The following is a 22766-nucleotide window of genomic DNA, read 5'->3' on the forward strand; positions in this document are numbered from 1 at the left end:
GGTTTTCTCGATGCTTCACTTATTTTCCAGCCTTCTGGCGCCGCACTGTGGAGAAATATGATAACGACCAGGCAACAAATCTACACCTAACGATATATGTGTGTGTGTGTGTGTGTGTGTGTGTGTGTGTGTGTGTGTGTGTGTGTGTGTGTGTGTGTGTATTGACTGACTGAATGAATATTTAAGTATTTATTTTTGCTCTACATTGAGATTTTTTGACCCTGAGATAAAAAGGGCAAACGTTCCAAATACATCTAACAATAAAGATTTAGAAGATTTGTTTTTTTTTTCTTACATTAAGGCAACTGTTTCTTGTAACATGAGTAAAGTGTTTACATATACAAATATAATGTCTGATTAATATGCACTGTGTTACATAAATAAAAAAAATGTAGCAAAATAAACCCTTAAATGTGTATTTGGGAATTTTTTGTGTCACTAGTCTGAAAGAACACATTGTAGATGCAAACAATGTCTCCAAATTGACCTCTAAATCATTAATACATGTCTCTACCTGTACTGTGTCAGCTTATAAATTCTCTTTGACCTTTAAATCTTTTTCCAGGTTGACAAACTTCTTTGAAAATTAATTTAATCTCTCCCTGGATTAACGTAGAAAAGTAGTGAGGCCTAAGCGCTTGGTGACAAATGATGTACACATGACGTGGATGCCACATATACATTAAATGATCTGAACTTTAATGATGATGTTACTATTTTCTGTTGCACACCTTTCTAAAAGACTCACCCTCTATGTCTGCAGCCCCACTCCTTGTGTATTTGTCAAACAAATTTAGTTACAGTTGGTAATGACAATTGCAAATGTTTTGTCTAGTGAGTACCAGTGATCATCACAAGCACAGTGACGTTTCTTGTTTGATAGTGAGGTGTTTTTTCTTTAAAATATTTTTCACATGCTGACTGAGCTTAAGTGCGAGTAATAAATTCCTCTCTGTAATACTAAGAGGTTCATTGAAAGTGCCTCAGTATGATTTGTGCTATTACGCAATGCTTTATAAATTCCCCCTTTTTTTGTAGATGGCAAACAAACAGTTTTAAAATTTTACATTCCCTGAATGGAATATGTTTCCTATCATTAAGTGGCATATATAAAACATCCTAACAATCATCTTAAAACATTAAAATATACATCAAAATGGTGATAACAACTTCTGCATGTGTAATTGTAATGTCTCATTTGTCTGCATTTTGCCAGCTTGTAAAAGCCAATCTAAAAGAAAAGCAGGTAAACAATTAGTTAAACACAACAGAAAGTAAGTTTGGGCAGAGATCTCTAAATGTAAACAAGATTTAATTATTTATAGGAAAAGAAAAGTTCAGATTAAATTGGCATGGTGTGCAATTACTGTGCTTTTTCAGTTTAAGAGACACTTTTCATGGACTTTTCACCAATGCATAAAAAAATCAAATCATTATTGGTGTCAATATAATATAATATAATATAATATAATATAATATAATATAATATAATATAATATAATATTTCTTTTCACTGACCTGAATTCCACAGATTGTGTCAGAATTGTGATGTATGAAGCACCGTATTTTTTAAATCTTTTCAACAACACAGTCAACAGTCCGCTATCCAGAATAATATTTATTGCTTTTGAAGATATTACTCTTTTTCTTCTTTTTGCACTTTCCATTTTTCCTCTTTACAGTAAAACAAAGAAAGATGACAGGTAAAACCACTGCACTGTCATTTCTGGATGTGTACACACATACACACACACACACGAGGAAATAGTATTTACAGCTGTTAGTGTTCTTCCTGTGGAGGTGACTGGAGGCCTTTCCTGGAGCAACTCAACAAACATAGAGTTTTACATTAACTTTACAATAGAGCTTTCACAAATAATCGGTATACTGCCACTGTTTGACAAACCATCGGCATAAAGGCTATGAAACTGTACAATATGATTCACTGTTCACTCCACGCTGAGAAACAGGGCTGTAGAAAGGATGTTGGTCATAAGATCTGGGGAGAGGAAAGGTACAGTTTTTTTTGTAAGTATTCCCTCCCACCACTGTTTAGTGTCCTCAAGCAAAACAAATTGCTCTGCTGCTGGCATGGACAAAAAGAATCGATTGAAAAATAATCAAAACAGATTTTGGGGGGAGGATTTAAAGAAGAAAATGCAAAGACCAATATTATTCACATTAGATTAATTACAGTACAGGAACATTGGGTGAATGCTAACTAGAAAAATAAGTCTGCCGGCATGTTTTTGAACCCAAAGGGTTTGTACACTGGGCATCTGGCAAGAACAAAATGACCAAAGGGCACAATTAACTGGGGTTGAGGAAATCAGAGACAAATCCCAACGTGAGCTCAGTCCTCAACATTAAAAAAAAGTCTTCAGAGTGCAGATCTTCTGCCATTAATAATTTCAATTTTGATACACCTAAGCTTATAATTTTCCAACATGTTTAAATACTGAATAAAATCACAACAATACAGCTAAATCTTATCATAGTGAATTATAATTAAATGTCATGTACACCATATTAAAATATATACAGAAATATTCATACAAATTCTAGATTGGTCCAGCTCCTTCCTGCTCTCTTTTTCTTTCCTGTTAGAAAATGTGCACCAAGACAAAGTAAATACGCACAGACCGTCACAGTTAGCACTATTGAACAGATGGATTGTTAACATTTAAATTAACCCACAATAAACAATATATATATTTTAAAAAACAGTGCAAAATGAACTCAGGGCAGTAGCTTCACTCACACACTTGCAGTTCTTTGAAAACGACATTGAGTGAAAGGACCACTAGGTGGCAGTATTTGACCATGTCTTGAAAGCCACAGTAATTATTTATAGTCTAAATCTGTAGAATTAGAGGACAAATCTGTAAAATTGGATCGATCTGAGCATCATTTGTTGTTCTGTTAGTTTAGGGATGTTGTTTGTTAATGTTTGTCAAGGCAGGAATTGCTGTGTTGTAATTTCCCACCTCGATGCCTTCTTTCGTAGCTCAGCTGCAGACAGCAAATTGTAGACTAGTGCTGGCAATGCATAAAGCAAATCTACAAACCATTTGGTGCGAGAGATCAAAATAAAAAGGACGAGACAGCCGACACTCTAAAAACTGTACACCCCATATATTCTAAGATGAATGAATCAGTAGTGTAATGGACTGCTGGCAAGCTCAAAACTTGCACAGCAAACAGGAAAACTGCAGTTTTAGAAGTAAAAGAAGTTAACTGCCATTCCTGGAAAAGGGCTGGAAAAGATCTGATGATTTAAAGTGGAAAATTCATCTCAGAGAAACAAAAGGAGAGAAAAAGAGAGTTATCAGACCATAGACTGGCAAGATGGAGGACACATCAGAAAATGTCTTAGCTGTGTATCAGTTTGAGAGTCTCTGTCTCCCTGTGTCTTTCATGCAGAGCCATGGAAGGTGAGAGTGACCTAGGCAGGGATGGGGGAGGAGGAGTAATGGGCATCAGGCTCTTCAGTGGATGTGGGGACACTGGTGGAGGAAGAGAGGAGATGGGAGGCAACACGCTTCCTTTCTTCCCATCTAACACAAGCTGTGATCGGTTCGCATGGCTGGATTCCTTCCGAATGCCAAATTCATGCTCATTTTCATTGTCCGAGCTGCAGTCGCTCAGATCTGTTATCTCCAGGTCTGAGTCTGACTCTGGGTCCTGCTTCACCCCTCCTCTTCTCTCTGTGGGGCTCTGCTGGTCTGTCCCAGTCCCAGCTCCTAAGCTGACCGCTCCCAGGCCCAAGGTCAAGCCGAGACCCGGAGGATTGGGCTCCACCCTTTCTCCCAGTGTCGCCCCGCTGCCAATGTCTGTCCGACCCATCGACAGGCTGCCCTGGTACGGCGGCAGGCAGAGTCTGGCCGGCTGACCACCCGCTGTGCCATTTGTCCCGCCAGTTTGCCCCGCTGCTCCCCTCTCACCCCCACCTGCCTCTCCAGGCGGGAGCAGGGAGGAGAAGGGGTGAGGCAGCTGTGAAAGGCTGCTCTGCAAGGGGTTGGGGTAAAACTGGGAGGGGTAGAGGGAGCCAGGGGGCAGTTTTGGGCAGTTGTTGAGAGAGAAGGCCCCTGGGAGGTAGGGATTGAAGCCCCAGGGGTAGTCAAAGGGTGGGTTGCGAGGGTACGGGCCCAGCAGGGACGGGGGTTTTGAATAGCACGGTGCACCTAGGACAGAGAAAATCCAGAGATGGAGGTTAGCTCTCAGAAGGGGCAAAGGTTTCCTGACATACAACATCCAAGAATGTTCACTAATTATAGTCAGTGGTATTAGCAATTCTAATCAGGAGCCACAGGGGCTAATTCTGGCACGGCTGCTTTCAACACAAAACCTGATGGTTCATTTATGCATGCCGGTACTGTGTAGTACACCCACTTCACACCGCTGCAAACCAGATGTCAACACAAAGATTCTCCACTGCAGTGAAAAACAATTAAGAAGAGTTCCCGTCTTCCAAACGGCTTATCATTTCCTTGTATATTTAAAAGAAAAGAAATATGTGAAGTGACTCTGCTTCTGTTTTGATTGCGCATCATTGCGGTGAAACCAGTCACACTGTTGAAAATTCTCACTGAGAAATAATGTCGACATTTGTCCCCGCAATGCTCTGACATGTCATGATATCATTTCAAATTAAGCAAAAAACACTTATGGTGCAGCAAATTGCGTTGCGTATTTGAATTCAATCACTTGAAAACAGAACGAGGGGGCAAATTTGAGGTGATGCAGGAATGCAATTTTAATGAACAAACAAACGCATTGCCTCTCAACCTAGTCTACTTCCTTCCAAATGACAACCGACTCAAAGATTCTCTCTCTGCTGCACCCTCCACCTCTCTCCCAGCCGTTCTCACTCTCTTTTTCTCTTTCACTCTGTTATTTACTATGCAGGGCTAATTTGACAGTGGTGAAGTCTCTGCGTGCTGGGCCAGGAGTAGCTGGCAGACACATGAATATTGAATCAGTCAGGCAGGCCTCACTTGCTTATGAAAACACAGTAATGGGCGCCCACAGGCCACAAACTGAAGCCTGCACCCTCAATTAGGGCCTTCCTGCCTGGGAAGGGATTAGGACAGCGGGGACACATGGGAGGGAGAGGAGGGTGAGAAGGGAAGAAGGGGGGAATAGGACCTGAGGACAAACAGAATAGGGAGGAGGGAGAGGGTGCCGGTTCTGGGATGAGAATTGCATCTGTGTGTGAGTGAGTCTGTTTACACACTACCTCTCGAGCTCTGCAGATTCGTATACCTTCTTATGCGTGTGCAGAGATTGCAAATGAAATGCATTTGTGCATGCGTGCCATCAGTCAAGCAAACAATGACACTTCCGTGCTGTGTTTGGTTGAACTCACTTTCTGAGATAGAAGGGGACAAATGTGAACAGTTGCGCTGAAAAAGTGGATGATTTCTCCAGCCCTCGACTTGTGTCTCACTACAGCTGACATGCATAATTCACCAGCTAACCTGGGCTTTCTCACCTGGAGCACAGTCTCACTGTAGACTGCTATGGGACAGCCATCTCTCTTATTTCCTTTAACAATAAATGTTCATGCCTCACTGTATCCTCATTTCTCTCTCTGCTCAACTTACATTGCTACCTTCTCCTCCTCCCTTTGTTTGTACACTGCCAATCATACACTTTATATATATATATATAAGTGTATTTTTCTTCATGCAATAGAGGAAGACCGGCATGTATCTGACCAACTTTGTCATTCTCTCTGCTCACCTGAACTTAGGAAAGGAAATGAGTCCAGTCTCAGTTTGTCCCCTTCAGGTCCTGGTGCTGTGGTCCCCCGATCGAAAAGGGAAGTTCCTCTGCTGGTGTCTGGCAAACGAGGAAACAAGGACTGTATGGCCTGAGCGGCAGAAAGAGACACAAGCAAAGAGTAGAAAAGGAGGTTAGAGATGAGTTTGTACCATGAAATAATAATAATAAAAAAAGCTTGCGTACATATTCCTACAAATCTGCCTTTATGATGCTGCTGCACTTTGCTGGGTAAAGTCATATGTTGACAGCAGCACCCTGCAGAGTGTGATGCAAACAGTGACCCAGTCGCAGCAAGGACAGGATAAAAAGGGAAGCCATGGGACTTGGGGTAAAAAAAAAACGGGAGGCAGGAGGACGCACGGGCTCAGAGACTCAAAGGGAGGAAAAGTACAGAGTCAAATGGAGACCAATGATTAAGATTGTGGGCACAAAGGATAAATGAAAAGAAGAAAGAGGGATTGTGGGCCAGCTTGTGTAAAGGGACACAGGACGAATAGCAGTGAGATGTGAGAGAATGACATCCATTTAGAAGTAGGGCAGCTGTGTGCGTGTCAGTGAGTGCGTAGATTTTTTTCTGTCTAAAATTTGCAAAGAAGAGGTAAAATAAGTGGAACAGATTAATCTTAGGAATCAAGGGGACACGGGGGGATTTCTTTTCCCCCCTAGCGTGATTGCGGATCAGTAGTATCTGTCACCCTGCAGCCCCAAGTTTGAAAGGTGAGACTGTACTCCCAAGCTGCGAGATCTGCGTTGCTTAACAAACCGCATTAATGACCCGCCATTGATCTGATCTGACGCGACCCCTTTGCTTTCTATTTCTTTCATTTTCAATCGATGACAGATGGATACGCCATAGGAGACAGGGATGAGAGAAAGAGGGGATAACGTCTTCTTTTGTTTTAAGGGCAAGTTAAAACCGTCCCCCCTCCACGGTCTCCTTCAGAGCTCGCGTCTCCTTATCCCCATCTTAAGGACGGCACAGACAATTGATGAATGATTCTCTCTTACTGTACTTTCAAGTTACTTGTACTTTCTAGGACATTAGTCATCTAAAATAAAATTATCTGCACACCAGCACTTATACCCAAGTCAAAAAAATAGCCTTCTTCATCAATTTGTGCAGCCACATCTATAATTTAGTGTAGAATCTGAAACGCAGAAATTGATTTTTTTTCCATTAAAAAGAAAGAAAGAAAAATCTCTAAATATCTTATAAACACAAGTAAAGTCATAACATTATTTTTTTTTAACCAAATTAGGACATTTTTGTTTACGCCTCCATCTTTTTTTGTGTTCTGACACATTTTATCTCTGTAAAAATTTTACAATCTCTTAGGGCAAATAATAATCAAACTGTAGTCTATTATGACCCCCATTAGACAGAGTGAATAAAAGATAGCTACGATGAATACCACCATTCTTTTGCAAAAAAGGGGGAATGCACAGCAGGTGCCTGAGAAATATAACAGCTCGAGTTGAATGGTTTTCAGTTACCTGAATTAAATTTTTGTTGATAAAAATTTAAGGAAGCAGAGTGCGGTGTCCTGCTATATTTCATCCTTTTTCTTTGTTTAAAGTTTGGCTTTTTTAAATTCCCTCTGTTTTAAAATGTTAGTTCTTTTTATTACCTGCTATAGAGACACAATTTGAACATACATAGGTATGATTTCTCACATTATTCACACAATTTTCTATTTATATGCTACTAAATCTACTACTTGCATACAGCATATATCCTTTTACCCATCCACCCCCTCTCACAAACCCTCCATCCTACCCTGTGTACCTCTGGGCTGCAGTCTGGTGTGGTGGAGCCCCCGTTGAAATGGTTCTGGGCAAGGAAGAAGGGCGAGCTGGCCATGTCCAGGATGGGGTAGTTCACCAGCACAACCTTACTGAAGTTAAACTTGTAGGTGAAACGCTTCCCTTTGGTTTTGTGCAAAATACGCTTGTTGTAGTAATACCTGCAAAGGAGCGGGAGAGAATATTGATGGAGGGATGGAGTGAAGTGATAAACGAAAAAGGAAGAGGAAAAGGAAAAGAGGTGGGAAGGATTAATATAATACACATCAAGGTTTTGTGTTTCATCACTATAAGTAAAGTATAAACAACTTCAGTGCTGTGAGGCAAGAGCTGTGCTGATTTCCCAGTGTTTTTATTCATCTCCTCCTTTCTCAAATCAATTCATGTCTGGCTGCCTCTATTCAATACAATATGGTTTTGTAAAGTGAATTTTATATTCAGCAATTATCAACCCCCCCCCCCCCCCCCCCCCCGCCTCAAAACCCCCCAAAATCTAAATTCGTTTGAACCTCTCACACAGAAATACTACACAAGAAGTAAATGTTCCTTTCATTATGCACAGGACTATTTATCAATTGAAGAAATAATGTGAGCATCACGTTACACTATCAGATGAGCTCGAGACTTTTTTGTTTCCAGAAAATTAGAAATTTGTCGGAATGACACCATTTGACATGACACCAAAAGACATCACCGTTTCCAATAGCAAAGCACATTCACAAAGAGGTGGGACAGCAAGAGAGGTCTCCATGGTAACGACCCCCAGTGTCTCCCGCTGGGCATGTCAGGTCGTCATCGTACCAGTTTCCTTTGCCACCCACAGAGGTGTCACAATGTACAATCTGCCAGGATGCCACGTTGATCGGCAGCAAAGGAAAAACATGGAGCCATCTGGCCCAGGTAAAAGCTGAGTGCTCAGGTGGAGGAGCGTAGGGGGTGGGGGCGAAGTGGGATGCGACAAATTAAAAAAACCTGCAGATGTCTTATTGTGAAATACAAGTTTAAATCTGGTTTCCTTGTGGACTTTTTGGACTCCTTTGTGTGAGTGCAGCCACAGTGAGCGTGCTAAACACAGAATTCATGAGACAACCTCAGCATTAAATAGTGGTGAGCTCATTATGCAGGCACACTATATCAACAAACACAGCAGCGTGTACATATCTGCATGTATCCACACTGGCTGAGCCCAGTGCAATGATGTGTACATGTTTTGCTTTGCGTGGCAATTGTGCCATGGCCCTTAATTGAGCAATTAAGTAAGGCTAATTAAGAAGGCTAATTGTGGCCCCAGCCAATTTATAACAATTAAACTCTGACGACAGTCCCCATTAACGAGAGGCCGAAGGAAAGCAGAGGGAGGGGGTGGGGTAGGGGAACAAGTTGGGTAGTGGGTATTTGCATAAGAAGATTGTGTGTGACTGGCTGGGGGTGTAAACTGCTGAAGGTATGGAGTGTGGCATTGTTTTAATCACCTTCAGCAAGTTCAGTGTCGAGTAGTTTTGCTGTTCTGAAAAAGTCCAATTTCACACTGGGGCTTAATTTTGAAATCCCTATTGAATTTTTTATTTGGCAGCTCAATGGTGAACTTTCCATTAGGATGTCCAGAGATAAGGAGAAATTGAGGGTATTGACGTTCCCCAGGAAAAATCCCACCTTTATCTTTCCATTTTTGCCAACATGGAAAAGAGAGATGTTAAGTGGGGATTAAATCCAACAAGAGTAAACAATTTATGGAAACCGCAGGGTTGTAGCCTGATTTATCTGATGCAAACAGTGCGGTTGCCTGACATTCAACACATCTCGTATGAACACATACCTCAGAGCCCTGCTCAGTTTGTCATAGTTCATGTGAGGTTTGCATTTCCTTATCCCCCACAGTCGGGCCACCTCGTCTGGGTCCTTGATGACAAACTCCCCGTAGTCTCCCTGCCAGGCTATCACCCCTTGGTACTCTTCCTTCTGCAGGAGCTCTAGGATGAAGTGCCACAGCTGGATCTGTCTGGAGCCGGGGCTCGACTCGGGCTTGTAGGCCCACTCTGGGAAGGCGATCCCTGGGCAAAGGGGAGGAGGAAGAAGCAGGGTGAGGTTCATGCCTGTTTGTCCAGTTGCTCACAGGGAGTGTGTGCATGTGTGTGTGTGTGTCTGGGGGGGGGGGGAGTTCACTGTCTGAATGACTGATGAGTGATGGAGGTGAGGGATGATGTGTTTAATATCACAGCACGTGCCTTGAGCAATGTTAGTCTGAGCTAATGCCCTCTAGCCTCAACAGATTGGTCAGTGGGATGATGACAGCTCACTGGGAGAGATCTGACTGATGCTGCTCAGGTCTGAATTTTAAAAGCCAACTCTATGACCATCAGAGATGAAGTTAAGTAGCTTTTTGACTCAGGCCAAAGTGAATCTGGCACTAACTAGCCTTGTAAATACATTACACATTGAACCAATTACTACCAGAGTCTGAACTTGTTTGGCAAACATGAATGTGTATGGTTAATCTTTTTAAATAGATGAATATTGGGGATGAATTTCAACATGCAATTTTAATAATGAAGTAGCTGCTTCTTAAGTATTTGCTTGTTTTGGCTGTCTGGGTTCACCCGATTTACACATGTGGCTTAGGACTAGATTTAAAGATAAGTTGAAAGATTTTAAATGTTACAAATAAGAACTTTAAGGAGATTTGATGCAGAAAAGCAAGGATGTAATAGTCTCCTGCCTTCATGTCACTAACTTTGATGAGAGTACCGACCTGGCGTCCAGAGGGCGGGCACCGGGGGGAGCAGCAGATCACTGACGCAGTTACAGTCCATGCCTCCACAAAACCTGGAACAAAACAAAAGAGAGAGAAGGCATTAACTTTTACAAATGAAAAACAGAGAATTTTGCAGAGATGTATTTGCTTAAGCCAGTTTCAACTACCCAGCATGTTTATTGCATTTATTACACCAAGTCAGAGTAGAATAGAGTACATTTTGTTGAAACTGAAGGTATTGCATAAGGGTCTAAAGGCGCAACATGAGTTCAAAATGATACTTTAAATCGATGTGAAATATAGCAAGGTTATGTTTCATATGTCTTTGGTAGAGATCAGGTGTTTGATGGATGTGGCCACCTGAGGCTGTGTCTGATGCAACGTGGTGGACATCCCTATAGTGCATTTATGAACAGGAGGAATTAAATAGACTTTTGAAAACCAACTTGAAAACTGAGCCACATTATACATTAAAACTTGGGTTTTTAAATATATAATAGGACTTGGTTATTTCTTAGTGAAGTTTTAAAAGTATCAAAAAAATCTCATGTACAAAGTTATGTTCGGGGCTATTAGAGGTTAGGTTTAATTGTCTGCCAGATGAGGAAAGTTTCAAAAGGATTTAAAGGGCTATAGTTTTTGGTAAAATGTCTTTCATATCACCTTAGGTATCCTAGGTAAGTCAGGTAAGTACTACAAATAGTGCCAAATTGCATAAAGATTTGAACATACAAGAGTGTCGTTTTATTAGTTGATTGAGTTAGAGCTATTTTAATTGTCGGATGTACTATTTAGTAGTCACTGCATAGCTGAGTGTGAACAAGCAAAAGCGAGAAAACACTTCACATCTGTACTTGTAATATTAAATTATACCCCCTATAATTATAGTATATGGTTATATAAAACTACACGTTTTTTTTTAAAACACACAAAATTGTTGGAATAAAAGTCAGAAATGATGCAGTGAGTCCAGTGAACACGTCCATGTTTAACATCACAAGAAAATAAACTGTCCAAACTATTTAAAAACCTGATTTTGTTTTTACTTCTGTGCATTTTGAAATCTGAAGATTTACAAAAAAACCCCCAAACTTTTATTTTTTCACCCCATCACATCGCTTCATGCTCTGCATTGAATGTTGAATGATACGTGCACGTGTCAGTGAGGTAGGGTAGGCCTTTTTATAATACAAGAGCTTATGATCATAAGGCCTCCTAAATATATTCATATAGACATCTGCTGATGCGAGAAGATGAGGAGATCTTGGTGTTTCTGTGATGAAGAGGGGAACTCTGAGATGGAATCTAGTTTGGATATCACAGTTTCATCAGGGTTGTTTTACAAAGCTCAGATGGAAGAGATAGCCTGCTGCTACACTGGTATCTTTAATGCTGGCCTCTCTATCTCTCCCTTCACTCTCTGCCTCTATTTAATTATGCTCTGTGAATTTTGGATTTTCCCTCCAGCATTGAAATGAAACGTGAATTATTAAGGTGTGTTTGTATAAATTATTATTGCTAACTCCAGGCATTTCTCACTCTCTCACTCTTTCTGTCTCACGTTCGCTCTCACCCCGCTTCAAGCCTTTGGATTGTCTCCTCTCTCCCCTCCCCTCCCGCTCTTCATCTTCCTTGTTTTCAGTCTGCTCTCTCTGTCTATGAGTGCAGAGCTGACATTAATTCTATTTATTATAATAATCATTATTATTTTTACTCTTATTGTTCCTTTTCTCTCTTTTTTTTGGTCATTAAACTATCTGGAGACTCTGTCTGCACTCATCCCGTGCGACTCATTTTTAGAAAAGGATCAAATATTTTGATTAGACCGTTTACCAGTAGGATATCAAAATACACCCCGCTGTTCACATGTTTGGAGATTTTTGAAAACATTTAAAACTGTCATCTTTCCATGAAAATGTTGACCTCATCTGACAGGAAGGCCGTTGCGAAGATTGGTCTTTACAAAATGAGATATACGTTGTGCTGGAGGTAGCAATCCATAACTTTCCTCTTCCTCGTGGGCTACAGGTCATCAATACTGCATCATCTCTTTCATTTGCCGTATTCTCATGGTCCACGGCATGTATAAGCTCATCTCCTCTGCGGAAAACATATATGTGAGCTCCTGTCTTTCACAGTCTTTCCAACTTCCTCTCATACCACCTACGCATTACCTCAAATCTATACTCTTCCTTCCCTTTTCATATCCAACAGCATATCTATACAGGTGACTCCTCCTTTCCTCTTTCCCACCTCCTTTCTATTCACACACCTATCCACTGTCTTCTCCCCCGCCCTCCCTTCCACTCCACCCTTCTCCCTCTCTTCTGCTCTGTGTGTTTTGCTTCGGCGCAGTAATTTTCCGTTTGATTTCGGAGGTAATGCATTTTTTACAAATCAAAGAGGAAGCCAGGCTACCCCCCCCCCTTCTCCTCCTCCTCCTCCTCCTCCCCTCACTCTCTCCCTTTCTCTCTCTCTCCCTCCCTCCCACCTCTTCTTCTTTCCCTCCCTGCCCAGTCTCCCGTTCTCGCCCCCCCCTCGGCCCCCCAGGCCAGAGAGGAGATAAAGGAGCCCCCATCATTTCCTTGTTAGTTTTGATTTGGGCAGCACAGGGCTTTCAAGTTCCCCCCATCACCCCCAGAAACATTATAACTAGCAGCCCAGGGAATACTGCTCCTCATACGCACACACTCGAACACACACATGCATGCACAGACTGTCAGATACAGACACTCACAGATTGTAAGGGATTGTGCATGCACAGTAAACACAGTCTCAAGCAGATATGGCACAAATACGCAGGCATTCAGGTAGCCGTCGCACACACACTGTACGACGCAGCACACAAAGTAAGACATGGAGCCCATAGATATTGACTGAATCAATATCGGCACACTAACACAGATCTCACCGAGCTGAAAAAGAGAATGCACTTTGTTTACTAAAGATTCTGGTTTACTGATAGAGAGATGTGGGCAGAAAAAACACTGCTTTATTTGGACAAAGAGACACAGAGTCCAAACAAAGGACCCCTCTCCCACAAAAGGTCACCTGTGAAACCCAGCGTGGATGATGGATCACACGGCTACCGGTGACAATAGTAAGCACACTCAATAGATTCACTAAGTTACTTCACACAATCACATCTTCACAAAAACACCTCAGCTGTGTTCCTACACATAATCTGAAGTGTAGGCCTGCACTAGATCTAGCAAATGGATCATTACTGCTGGAAAATCTCTGGTGTGTTGATGATTCAGAGGCTTTTCTATAGTTTAACGCTTGAAAGAGTGCACTTTGTTTTTTGTGACTTTAGGACACAACAACATTGCAGGGATACACAAACTTCCTGTGTCATGGCTGAAAGGTTAAAGGTTTCTGCTGTTGTCACTGCTCAACATGTAAACCTCAGAAATCCCTCCACATTTGCTCTCTGTACTTACTTTTAGCCATTTTCAAAGCCTTAGAGAGTGAAAATTATGGACAAAGTCCCTCAAAATTCATACAATATAAGAAATTAAGCTGTCTGCTAGCAAACCCACAGTGCAAGGTACTATACTGTTATACTGCTCACTGCAGATTTAATAATGATTGGAGAGGAGATAAAATGCATTTTTCACTCAGTTTATTTCTCTTCTTCTTGAATTTCACACAGTGCAAATAAAGTTCAGTCGCTTCCTATAAATAACCTTTCAGTCATGTAATGCCAAACCTGTTTTGATCATTGGAAAACTGCTTTGGAAAAAAAGGACAATAGGACAAGCAGATGGGTCTTCTAAAGACAAACTCCTACATCAACGAGAGCAATCGTTTCCATCTATTGTAACTGACGAGGGACAAAGTCCAAAGAAAGAAAGATGAAAATTACTACAGTGTTGCAATGACCAAATTGGTATGTTTGCATCATGTTCAGGTAAACGTGTGCGTGAACCATCCTTCTTTCAGCAGTAAACTGAAACTTGTATTTTCTCAACTGATGAACTTCCTGTGACCTCTCGACTTTCTTGCCCAAGTGGGGACTAAGAGTAAGAAAAGGACTGAAAAAGCATATCCAAGAGTCAGGATTGGACCAGTCCCACTGAGTTTTAAGAGGTCAGTCTCGCCACAAAGGTCACAGATTTGTATTTGTAACTTTTGCATGTATCTCCCAAACATCAACTCTGTAACAATGTTGCTAAAGTAAAGGCAGAACTGGCATACTTGTGACGCCAAGGTTAGTAGGACACTGACGGGAGTGAAAAGAAACCAGTGTGAGGGATATACTGTAGTACAAACTACGTTTTGAAATTCTGCAGAGTGACTGGGGTAGAGCGAGGAAGGAGGGCAGCCTGACATTCAGGCAACATTATGTCTCCAGTGCTGTCTAAAGAAGGAAAGAGTGATGGGTCACGATATAAAAAGATAGAAAAATGTGAGAGGCATGAAAAGTCTGGCCTCTCCCGCTTTCTTTTTCCACTAGATGAAAAGGACTCTGTACATCTGTCTCATCTTCCTTTTTTTGGTTGCCCCTGAAAAAGGCCCGACTGAAAACTCTCTCTCTCTCTTCCTTTCACTCTGCTTGCCTCTCTCCTGCTATCTCTGTCTTTCTCTCTCTGTTCCTCTCCCTGGTTAGCTCTGACACACTGGTCAGCCTCAGGGTGGAAGAACAGAGGGACTCTGCTATGGGTTTGTTAGAGGAGATGGAAAGAAGGAGAGAGGAGAAATGAGGAGAGAGACAGAAGAGAGAAGAAGGAGGAGGAGAGGAGGAAAGGGGGTTGGTCAGGAAGAGGGAAAAGAACCTATCTATCCAAATGTTGAAGAGAAAAGTCAACACAGAATTAAATTCTATCCATACACTGGCCTATAAACCTTCTTATTTAGCTTAAGTTCCATCTTAATTACCAAAAAAACATTCTTTATATGATTTTTAAAAATAATATTTAGTTACATCTTAAAATATCAAGCTACAAATTTTGTTTTGAAGCCCAAATATGCATCTCATCTACATCTTGTTTGAGCATCCAATTAAAAAGGTTCTTTGGATTTTGTATGTGACAAACAAAAAGTTCTACGTGCTTTTTCAAACTAAGACAAACAATGACTGAAACCTTGCCATCAACAAAATTAACTTCCCCTTTACATAACGAAAAAAAGAGTCAACCTCAGCATCCCAAAGACTCTCAAAACTTCACAAGTTAAAAATTTGGTCTCAATTACTAGGTTTTTCAGACAATTTGACCTGTTCGCAGGATATTACACACTCGATGAATCATAAAACATTAAAACCATCACTGGTTGTTTTTTTTAAATTATTGATATTTTTTTTTTTTGTTCTGCATTTCATGTACATTAAGGTTTTCACTTTTACCATTTAAGCTTTGAATCTGTGAAAATCCATAAAAAATGAAAAAAGATTACATTTTAATCACTGAAACTGCGCAGATAATCACAGCAATACTGATCATGTTGCAACTTATAGCCGCTAGATTTCCCCACAATCCCTCCTTTGTACCTTACACACCCATCACACTGCAATGTGAAAGAGTGAGAAATCAGTGCAGTCACTATAATAGGAGCAGGCAGCGGTGCAGCAGCATCAGTGTATTTAACCAAGACATATCGTTACAGGAGTACTGGCTGAATCTAGTTGTTCTCCCACAGAGCACCCATTACTCCACACTGCAGGGGCAAAGCTAATACTGAGTCCTTCACACTGAGACAGGCTATCATCTGACAGGACTGCCCGGCCAGAATATCATCCAGTGAAATGTACTTTGAAAGATACAGTAGAGCAGCGGTACAAGATGTGACAACAGAGGCAGGGAGTAATAGGGCAGAGAAATATTAAAGTCCATATCTGAAAACTTAAGAAACATAATTTCACACTGAACTGTTTGGTTCACGGCTTAAGGAATAAGGCTGGGTTTAGAATTTGCATCAAGTTCCTAAATCTATGAATACATAGCTTAAAGTCAACGCTGAGCACAGATACCCCTGCTGAAAATATGAGTGCTTTAAAATGAGTAAGAGCTTTATGTGTTCTTTCATGAGTTGAGCTTTGGAGATTTTACTACATTATAACACTACTTTAAGTCACAGAGTAACACCAGGAGTGTGTGAGAGGGACTGACTGTAATAAATGAAGTGTTAGCAGAAAAAATATGTTAAAAGGTCGAATATCATGGCTCGTTTCTTGGGCTAATTGTAATGGGGTATGATGTGCATATTTGGCTTTTATGACAAACACAACACCTTGCGGTTTTAAAAAGAAGAAGAAGAAAAGGCCAGCTCAATTCACGGAGAGAAGTTTAGACTCCAGCTCGGGTCATAAATAGAGTAGGGGAGACCGGGGATAGTTGTAACATTTTTGACATTTCTGTCTGTAAATTGGAGCTCGTTTAAGGTAGTGGATTCAAAATGTAATGCAAAGTATTTACATGTCTCGGCTATTAAATAGTGCAGCTATTTTCTCTGCAGCACAATTGCCCATTGCATGGTATGGCCTCAAACACAAAGAGTGAAATGTTACAATTAACCCCATAGTCTGGGTTAGTTGTAACATATCCTGGGGTGAAATGTAACACAATGAAATAAGGGTACTGACAAAATATTAACATGTAATCTTTGTTTATTCAACACATGAATGCACTTAGAGCCATTTATGTAGCTACGTGTGTGTGTGACAGAATGCAGAAATCTAACTTTTGAACATATTCCAACCCCCCAAAAAAGACAAATTATGGAATTTTCTGCAACTGAATATTTCATTAATTTTGGTTGGTCTTCCTTGAGTTTGGCCTCATTGGCTCAGTGGGCATTATAACCTACAGCTCTTGCACCAATTTTGAACATAACAATGAAGCTGAAAAATTGTAGTTGTGCACCAGCACCGCAATTCCATTACTTTTTATCATGGCTTACCTTGGTGTGGTTTGCAAAGTGCTTCAGAAAGATGAGGAAATCTGTTTCTTGCACCCATCCTGATTTATTTCCACTACCAATACTTCCTACTGGTCCATCTCTGACACAGTGGTCTGCATAATGTGTGTGTGGGAACACAAACAGTGGAGGAATTGTGTTGCCAATGGCATTAACCGCATATACAAAAGCGACCAGTGAACCTCTCTCTGCTGATGCCGTTGCCCCAACTTGTTTAATATAAGTTAAAGTAATAGTGTGGTAAGTTGTAACATCTGCATTATTGTTACAACTGACCCAGACTCCTATAGCCATGAACTAGCTAACATTACAGCCAACGGCTAAAACATTAGCACTAAAGACCTACACAGAATATATCCCCATAGACATACAAATAACATAATTTAAGTTTGATGAGTTTAACTGCAAAGCAGATAATGCTATTAAACATTGAAATAAAGTAGAAAAACTTACTTTTTGGCATACAAATTACTTTTTTTCATGTTAAATTGTCTGTGTTTGACAAAATGTGTTGATTTTTCACATGTGATAGCAGAACTGAGTTGGGCATGCACAGGATGAGTCACATCATTTGAAACTTAGCCCTGATTGGAGAAATTGGAAGTGTTACAACTGACCCACGTTACAACTATCCCCGGTCTCCCCTACTTTGATAAATAAGGAAACCTGATTTTTTTCTCTCCAGACTTTCACGATCCGTGGTGAACTCCAACAAGTTTAAGAAGAGGTGAGTGAAGATGAGGATGTTGAGCGCGTGAAAACGGCATTAGTATGATATAGAACGCTGGCCTTAAGAAAATAAGGAAAAGAAGGGGAAAAAGGATGAAGAAAAAAGTATCAATCGATAGGGTTAAATTATTCATCGTCATTAATTATCGATCGCTCTCCGCTGCCGGCTCGTCCGCCTCGCGCCAGAGTTGAAAGGAGGGAAAGCGCGCTTTATTAAAACCGGCTCGAGCCTCATTGTTTCATGTCCCGCGGCAAAGAAAAAGCTCGAGTTTGGCTCTGCCCGCGCCAGTAGAAAAATACACACGCGCGCGCGCGCACACACAGACACCGCTCCATCTCCCTCCTCTGCTTTCTCTCTCCCTCTCTCTCCTGACGCGCGGGAGGAGCTTTTGGGAGCCTCGCGCGGTGTTCACGGGGCGGCTGTGTCTCGCGTGGATCGATGAGGGATCAATGGCTCGCGCTGACTAATAGCCAGAGAGCGCCTTTGATCTCGCGGCTGAGAGATCAAAACCTGCGCGAGAGGGAAGAGAAATAGGAAAAGAAACTGCGCCGGCGAGCTGACCTTCACACACACATGCGCACGCACGCACGCACACACACACACACACACACCGATGCACGCAAAATCCACGTAGCGTCACTCGCGCGCGCAGCTTTTCGGAATTTGATATCCTATCCAGGATATCCTACCAGCGAACAAACTGAGAGATGCATTGCAAATCAAACTGCGGGCGAATATGCATCGGACACATTTGGAATAATAACCAATCTGTCTATAGGCTATTACTGAGAACCTTCACGCTCACTACACTACAAACACGTCCAACAAACGCACACACCACCCTGTTTCCCACTCAGAGTTGTTGCTCTTGACTATTTTTTCCTCAGACAAGGTGATGCAGTGAGACCAACAGATCCTTCTGTGGTTTCCAGCGATCGCACGAGTGTCCTATAGGCTTAAGTCCAGAGAAGAAACTGTCTGATCTCGCTCAGTGTTTATGTGTGATGGAGAGCGGAAGGCTTTAATTGAGTTGAGTATGTTCAGGACATGAACGCAGGTTGCTCAGATCTTCAGTTAATTTCCCAAAGAAAACCGTGTTGGGACTGAAGCAATACTAAGGCAGATCAGAAGCTGTGTGATCATTATAACTTACACAGTGTTTGAATGTGACTGCACTGTTTTCTGTGTGTTTGGGATCATAGAGACCCTTTAGCAGCTCATAATGGTGTTTAATCACCTTCATGCTTAATGACACTTCCCCTCTAAATTAGTGATAACTGCTTTGGAACCAGTATGATTGAGAATTTAGATTTGAGGTAGAGACTCCAGCTCAAAGCCTGGTTATATGTTACTCTAAAATCCATCCAGCCATCCATCTCCTTCCCCTTATCTAATTCAGGGTTGCTGAAAGGGGGCTGGAGCCCATCCCAGCTGTCATAGGGCAAGAGACAAGGACCACCCGGGATGGGTTGCAGGGCTAACACGTAGAGAAAGACAACCATTCATGCTCACATTCACACCTACGGCCCCTTTGGAATCAGAAGTTCACCTAAACCAGTCCATGTTGTTGGACCTTTGGAGGAAGTCGGAGTACTTGGATAGAACCCACACATTCATGGGGAGAACATGCACACATCACACAAAAAGCCTCAGACTGGATTTGAACCCTTCCAGCTCCGAGGTACCGTGCCCTCTCTAAAACCCTACACAGGTAAATGTGGATTTCATTTATTTTCCCTTTTAGTTGCTGTTTTGTGCCAAACAGAAGGAGCATATATGCATAATCCACATAATAAACAAATCTTAAGACTTTTTTTCTGTAATAGAAATCCTTTAAATATTGGCTGAATTTTTTTCCAAGTGTTTGTGTGAAACACTTGGAGAAAAGTTCAGCAGTTTTGAGAAGGGTCAAAAGACAAAAAAACAAAACAACCCTGCTTCATTCTTTCATAAATTGCTCCTGTTAGTAATCATGAACCACAAATTAATTCCTTGCCAAACAGAATCTTATGTTCCACACTTTTAACTTGGGGAAGTCCACTTTTTTCTTCCTCTGTATCTCTCCTCTTCCTCATCACGCTCTCCTACTCTATCTCTCTCTTTATCCCCCCCATTCACTCTCCCTCCCCTCTCTGGTCAGTGAGTTACTCTCTCTATCGCTCTCACTTCCCGAATTAACCACTCAAGAAGTCACCACCGACTCAATCAATAGCTCATACATAAACCCTGCTATAATCGCTCCCCCTGCCTGTCTGTCTGCCCCCCACCCCCCTCATTCCCCTCTCCTCCTTCACCACATTCACCATCATCCCCTCACAATCCCTTTCCTCCCCTTCCTTCATCTTTTTGTGTCTTCTTCCTGTCCTTGTCTGTGGATTTTAGATGCTCTTTTCTCATAATTATCAAACCTGTCATAAACATTAAGAGCAGCAATTCTGATATTTCTATTTAAAAATAACTCCTCACACCTTTCCTGCCTTTGCACCCTCATCAGGCAATTTGACATTGTGATAAAAAAAAAGAAGTCTTGTCATAGAAGTAATGTATCATATGGGCACTTGAGAAACATATTTCCAACCACAAGAGTATAAACCAGTTTTAAAAAGGTTATCACACGTTTTATTGCACTTGATGTCATTTGTTATGTACAACACCATGTCAGATTTTGTGCGTTTATGGATTCTAAAATGACGCAGTTTTGGTTCTATTTGGTTCGGCTACTTAATAAAATCTTAGTAAAATAATGCACCCAAATTGTATACCACCAGCACTGATTGAATAGTGTTCCTGGTCTTTAAACAGTTCAACAACTTTTAGTAAGACAGCAGTGACAAGCACCCAGCGTTGGACTTCAGAATAATGTCCTTGTTTGTTAATGAACTAAAAAGTCTGAAATTTTAATTACGTGAACAAGTGATGCACAAAATGAAGCGCAAATAGCCTTCATAACTCTGAGGACTTCCAGAGGCCTCAGCTAACACAAAGTCGCTCAAAACTTGGACCAGTAAACATGTCTCAAATCACTCCCTTGAAACCCAAATGCACAAAGAACCAGCTGAAAGCTAATACAGCCCAATATTACTATGTGCCTTGTACTGAATACATAATATGAAAGGTGACCTGATGCTTCTTTGGGAGTGGTTTTTTTTTTTTTTTTACTTCTATGTTCTCACAGGCTTCTATATTCCTTGTGGGACTTCATATTTGTGTAGCATCCCTCTAAAATTTATTACAGGAGCAGAGTAATTCTTTTAAGTGCAAGGGCACTATCGGCCTATGTTAGCGTGTCCAGCCTGAATGGGTCTAGTATTGCGTTATAGCAAAGACAAGGAGACATCAATATTGCATTATCTCATGTTTAACTGTGAGACACAGATAGTTGTTTTGGGGGCCTTAAAGATATTGTATTACCAAAGGAGATGCAGACGCACACACAACTACATGAGGAGGAAAAAAAGTGAGAGGGAGAGAGAGAGAATAACACACAGAGAATTTTAAAATTATAAGGCCTCTACACACCCTCTGCTCATACCCCTTCTATCTCTCTTTCTCTATCTTCCCTCGCTTCTTTTCTGCCTCTCTCTCCAAAGTCTTTGATTCGTCCGTACGGTTTGATCTGCAAGAGAGCGAGTTTTGTAAACACATTTTTCACGATCATATAGCCACGGGCAAGGGGAGCGTGAGGCGCGGAGGAAGAAGAAGGAGAGGGAGAGACTCAGAGAGAGAGTGAGAGAGGGAATGTGTGTGTGTGTGTGTGTGTGTATGTGTGTGTGTGAGTGAGAGAGAGAGAGAGAGAGAGAGAGAGAGAGAGAGAGAGAGAGAGAGAGATGGTGTGTGTGTGTCTGTGTGAGTGAGGGACGTTTAATGAGCGTGCAAGATGGAAAGATAGACTGACAGAAAATGCAAGGATGAAGCCTCAAATATGACTTACTGCACAGAGCAACAAAGACACACAGACACTCACATGCATACACATGCACACATGTGGAACCACACAACACACACACACAGACACCAGGGAGCCCAGGCTGATGGTTTTGGCACAAGTAAAGCATCACAGGGGTTGATGAAATGTGAAGCAACAAGGAGAAGAAGCAAGTTATTCAGTTTTCCTTATCATGCAGAGGGGGGTGACACTCCAACACTGCATTTCCCGATATGACACTTCCTGACTGGTGAACCCACGGAGTTATTGGAGAAACACACACACACGGGGAGGGGAGGGAAAGGGGGGAGAGAAAGTGATGCATCTCGTTTGGGATGATGAACACAGTAAACAGAGAGAAACGGCGTCTGAAAAACAGATTATGGGGAGAGCCAATAAAAGGTTGCGCACAGATGGTAAACACACTGTGGTGTAAAGCTGAACTAATAAAAGTGCGAGGCTCTGGTTCCCTACATTTTTTTTCACTTGGTTGGAACGATTTCGTTTTTCATCTGGCAGCTGCTAATCCGGTTTGGTTCGATTGGCCCCGGTAATGGCGCTAACCCGTCGTCTCCATACCGACTCCTCTCCGCGGGACGCGACAGAGAGGAGGCGAAGCCGGCTCGGAATGAGCATCAGAGAAGACACCGGTTATGGCACAAAAAAGGGAAAAGAGAACGGGTGCCATAGTTCACACAAAGTTTGTAGTAATTTAGACTTTGAGTTTCCAACTTCCCGAAATATTCGCCTTAAAGGGAGAAAGGCAAATGAACGATTGCTCAATTACTGAAGGCTAATTTCAACAAAGTTTGGCTGCTATTAAACGCACGTAGAGGCTCTTACACTTTTTT

General features: G+C 41.6%; 1 protein-coding gene across 3 annotated transcripts in view; it reads right to left on the reverse strand.

Moving 5' to 3' along the window:
* Positions 1-1605: 1605 nt before the first annotated feature.
* Positions 1606-22766, reverse strand: part of erfl1 (Ets2 repressor factor like 1) — a 49537-nt gene continuing 28376 nt past the window's right edge. For 2 of the 3 annotated variants that reach the window (XM_085290354.1, XM_085290352.1), the window contains exons 3-7: positions 10340-10413; positions 9407-9641; positions 7565-7751; positions 5746-5875; positions 1606-4184 (exon numbers count right to left, since the gene is read on the reverse strand). In XM_085290354.1, coding sequence (XP_085146480.1) covers positions 3373-4184; positions 5746-5875; positions 7565-7751; positions 9407-9641; positions 10340-10400 — 1425 coding nt within the window. In that variant the 5' untranslated portion in view covers positions 10401-10413 and the 3' untranslated portion in view covers positions 1606-3372. The remainder of the gene's footprint in view (positions 4185-5745; positions 5876-7564; positions 7752-9406; positions 9642-10339; positions 10414-22766) is intronic. The other variant, XM_085290355.1, reaches the window with a different exon arrangement.

Source organism: Mchenga conophoros, linkage group LG11, assembly GCF_057382185.1.
Source record: "Mchenga conophoros isolate Kocher_MC1m ecotype Shallow Benthic linkage group LG11, M_conophoros_male_GT1.1, whole genome shotgun sequence".
Lineage (NCBI taxonomy): Eukaryota > Metazoa > Chordata > Actinopteri > Cichliformes > Cichlidae > Mchenga > Mchenga conophoros.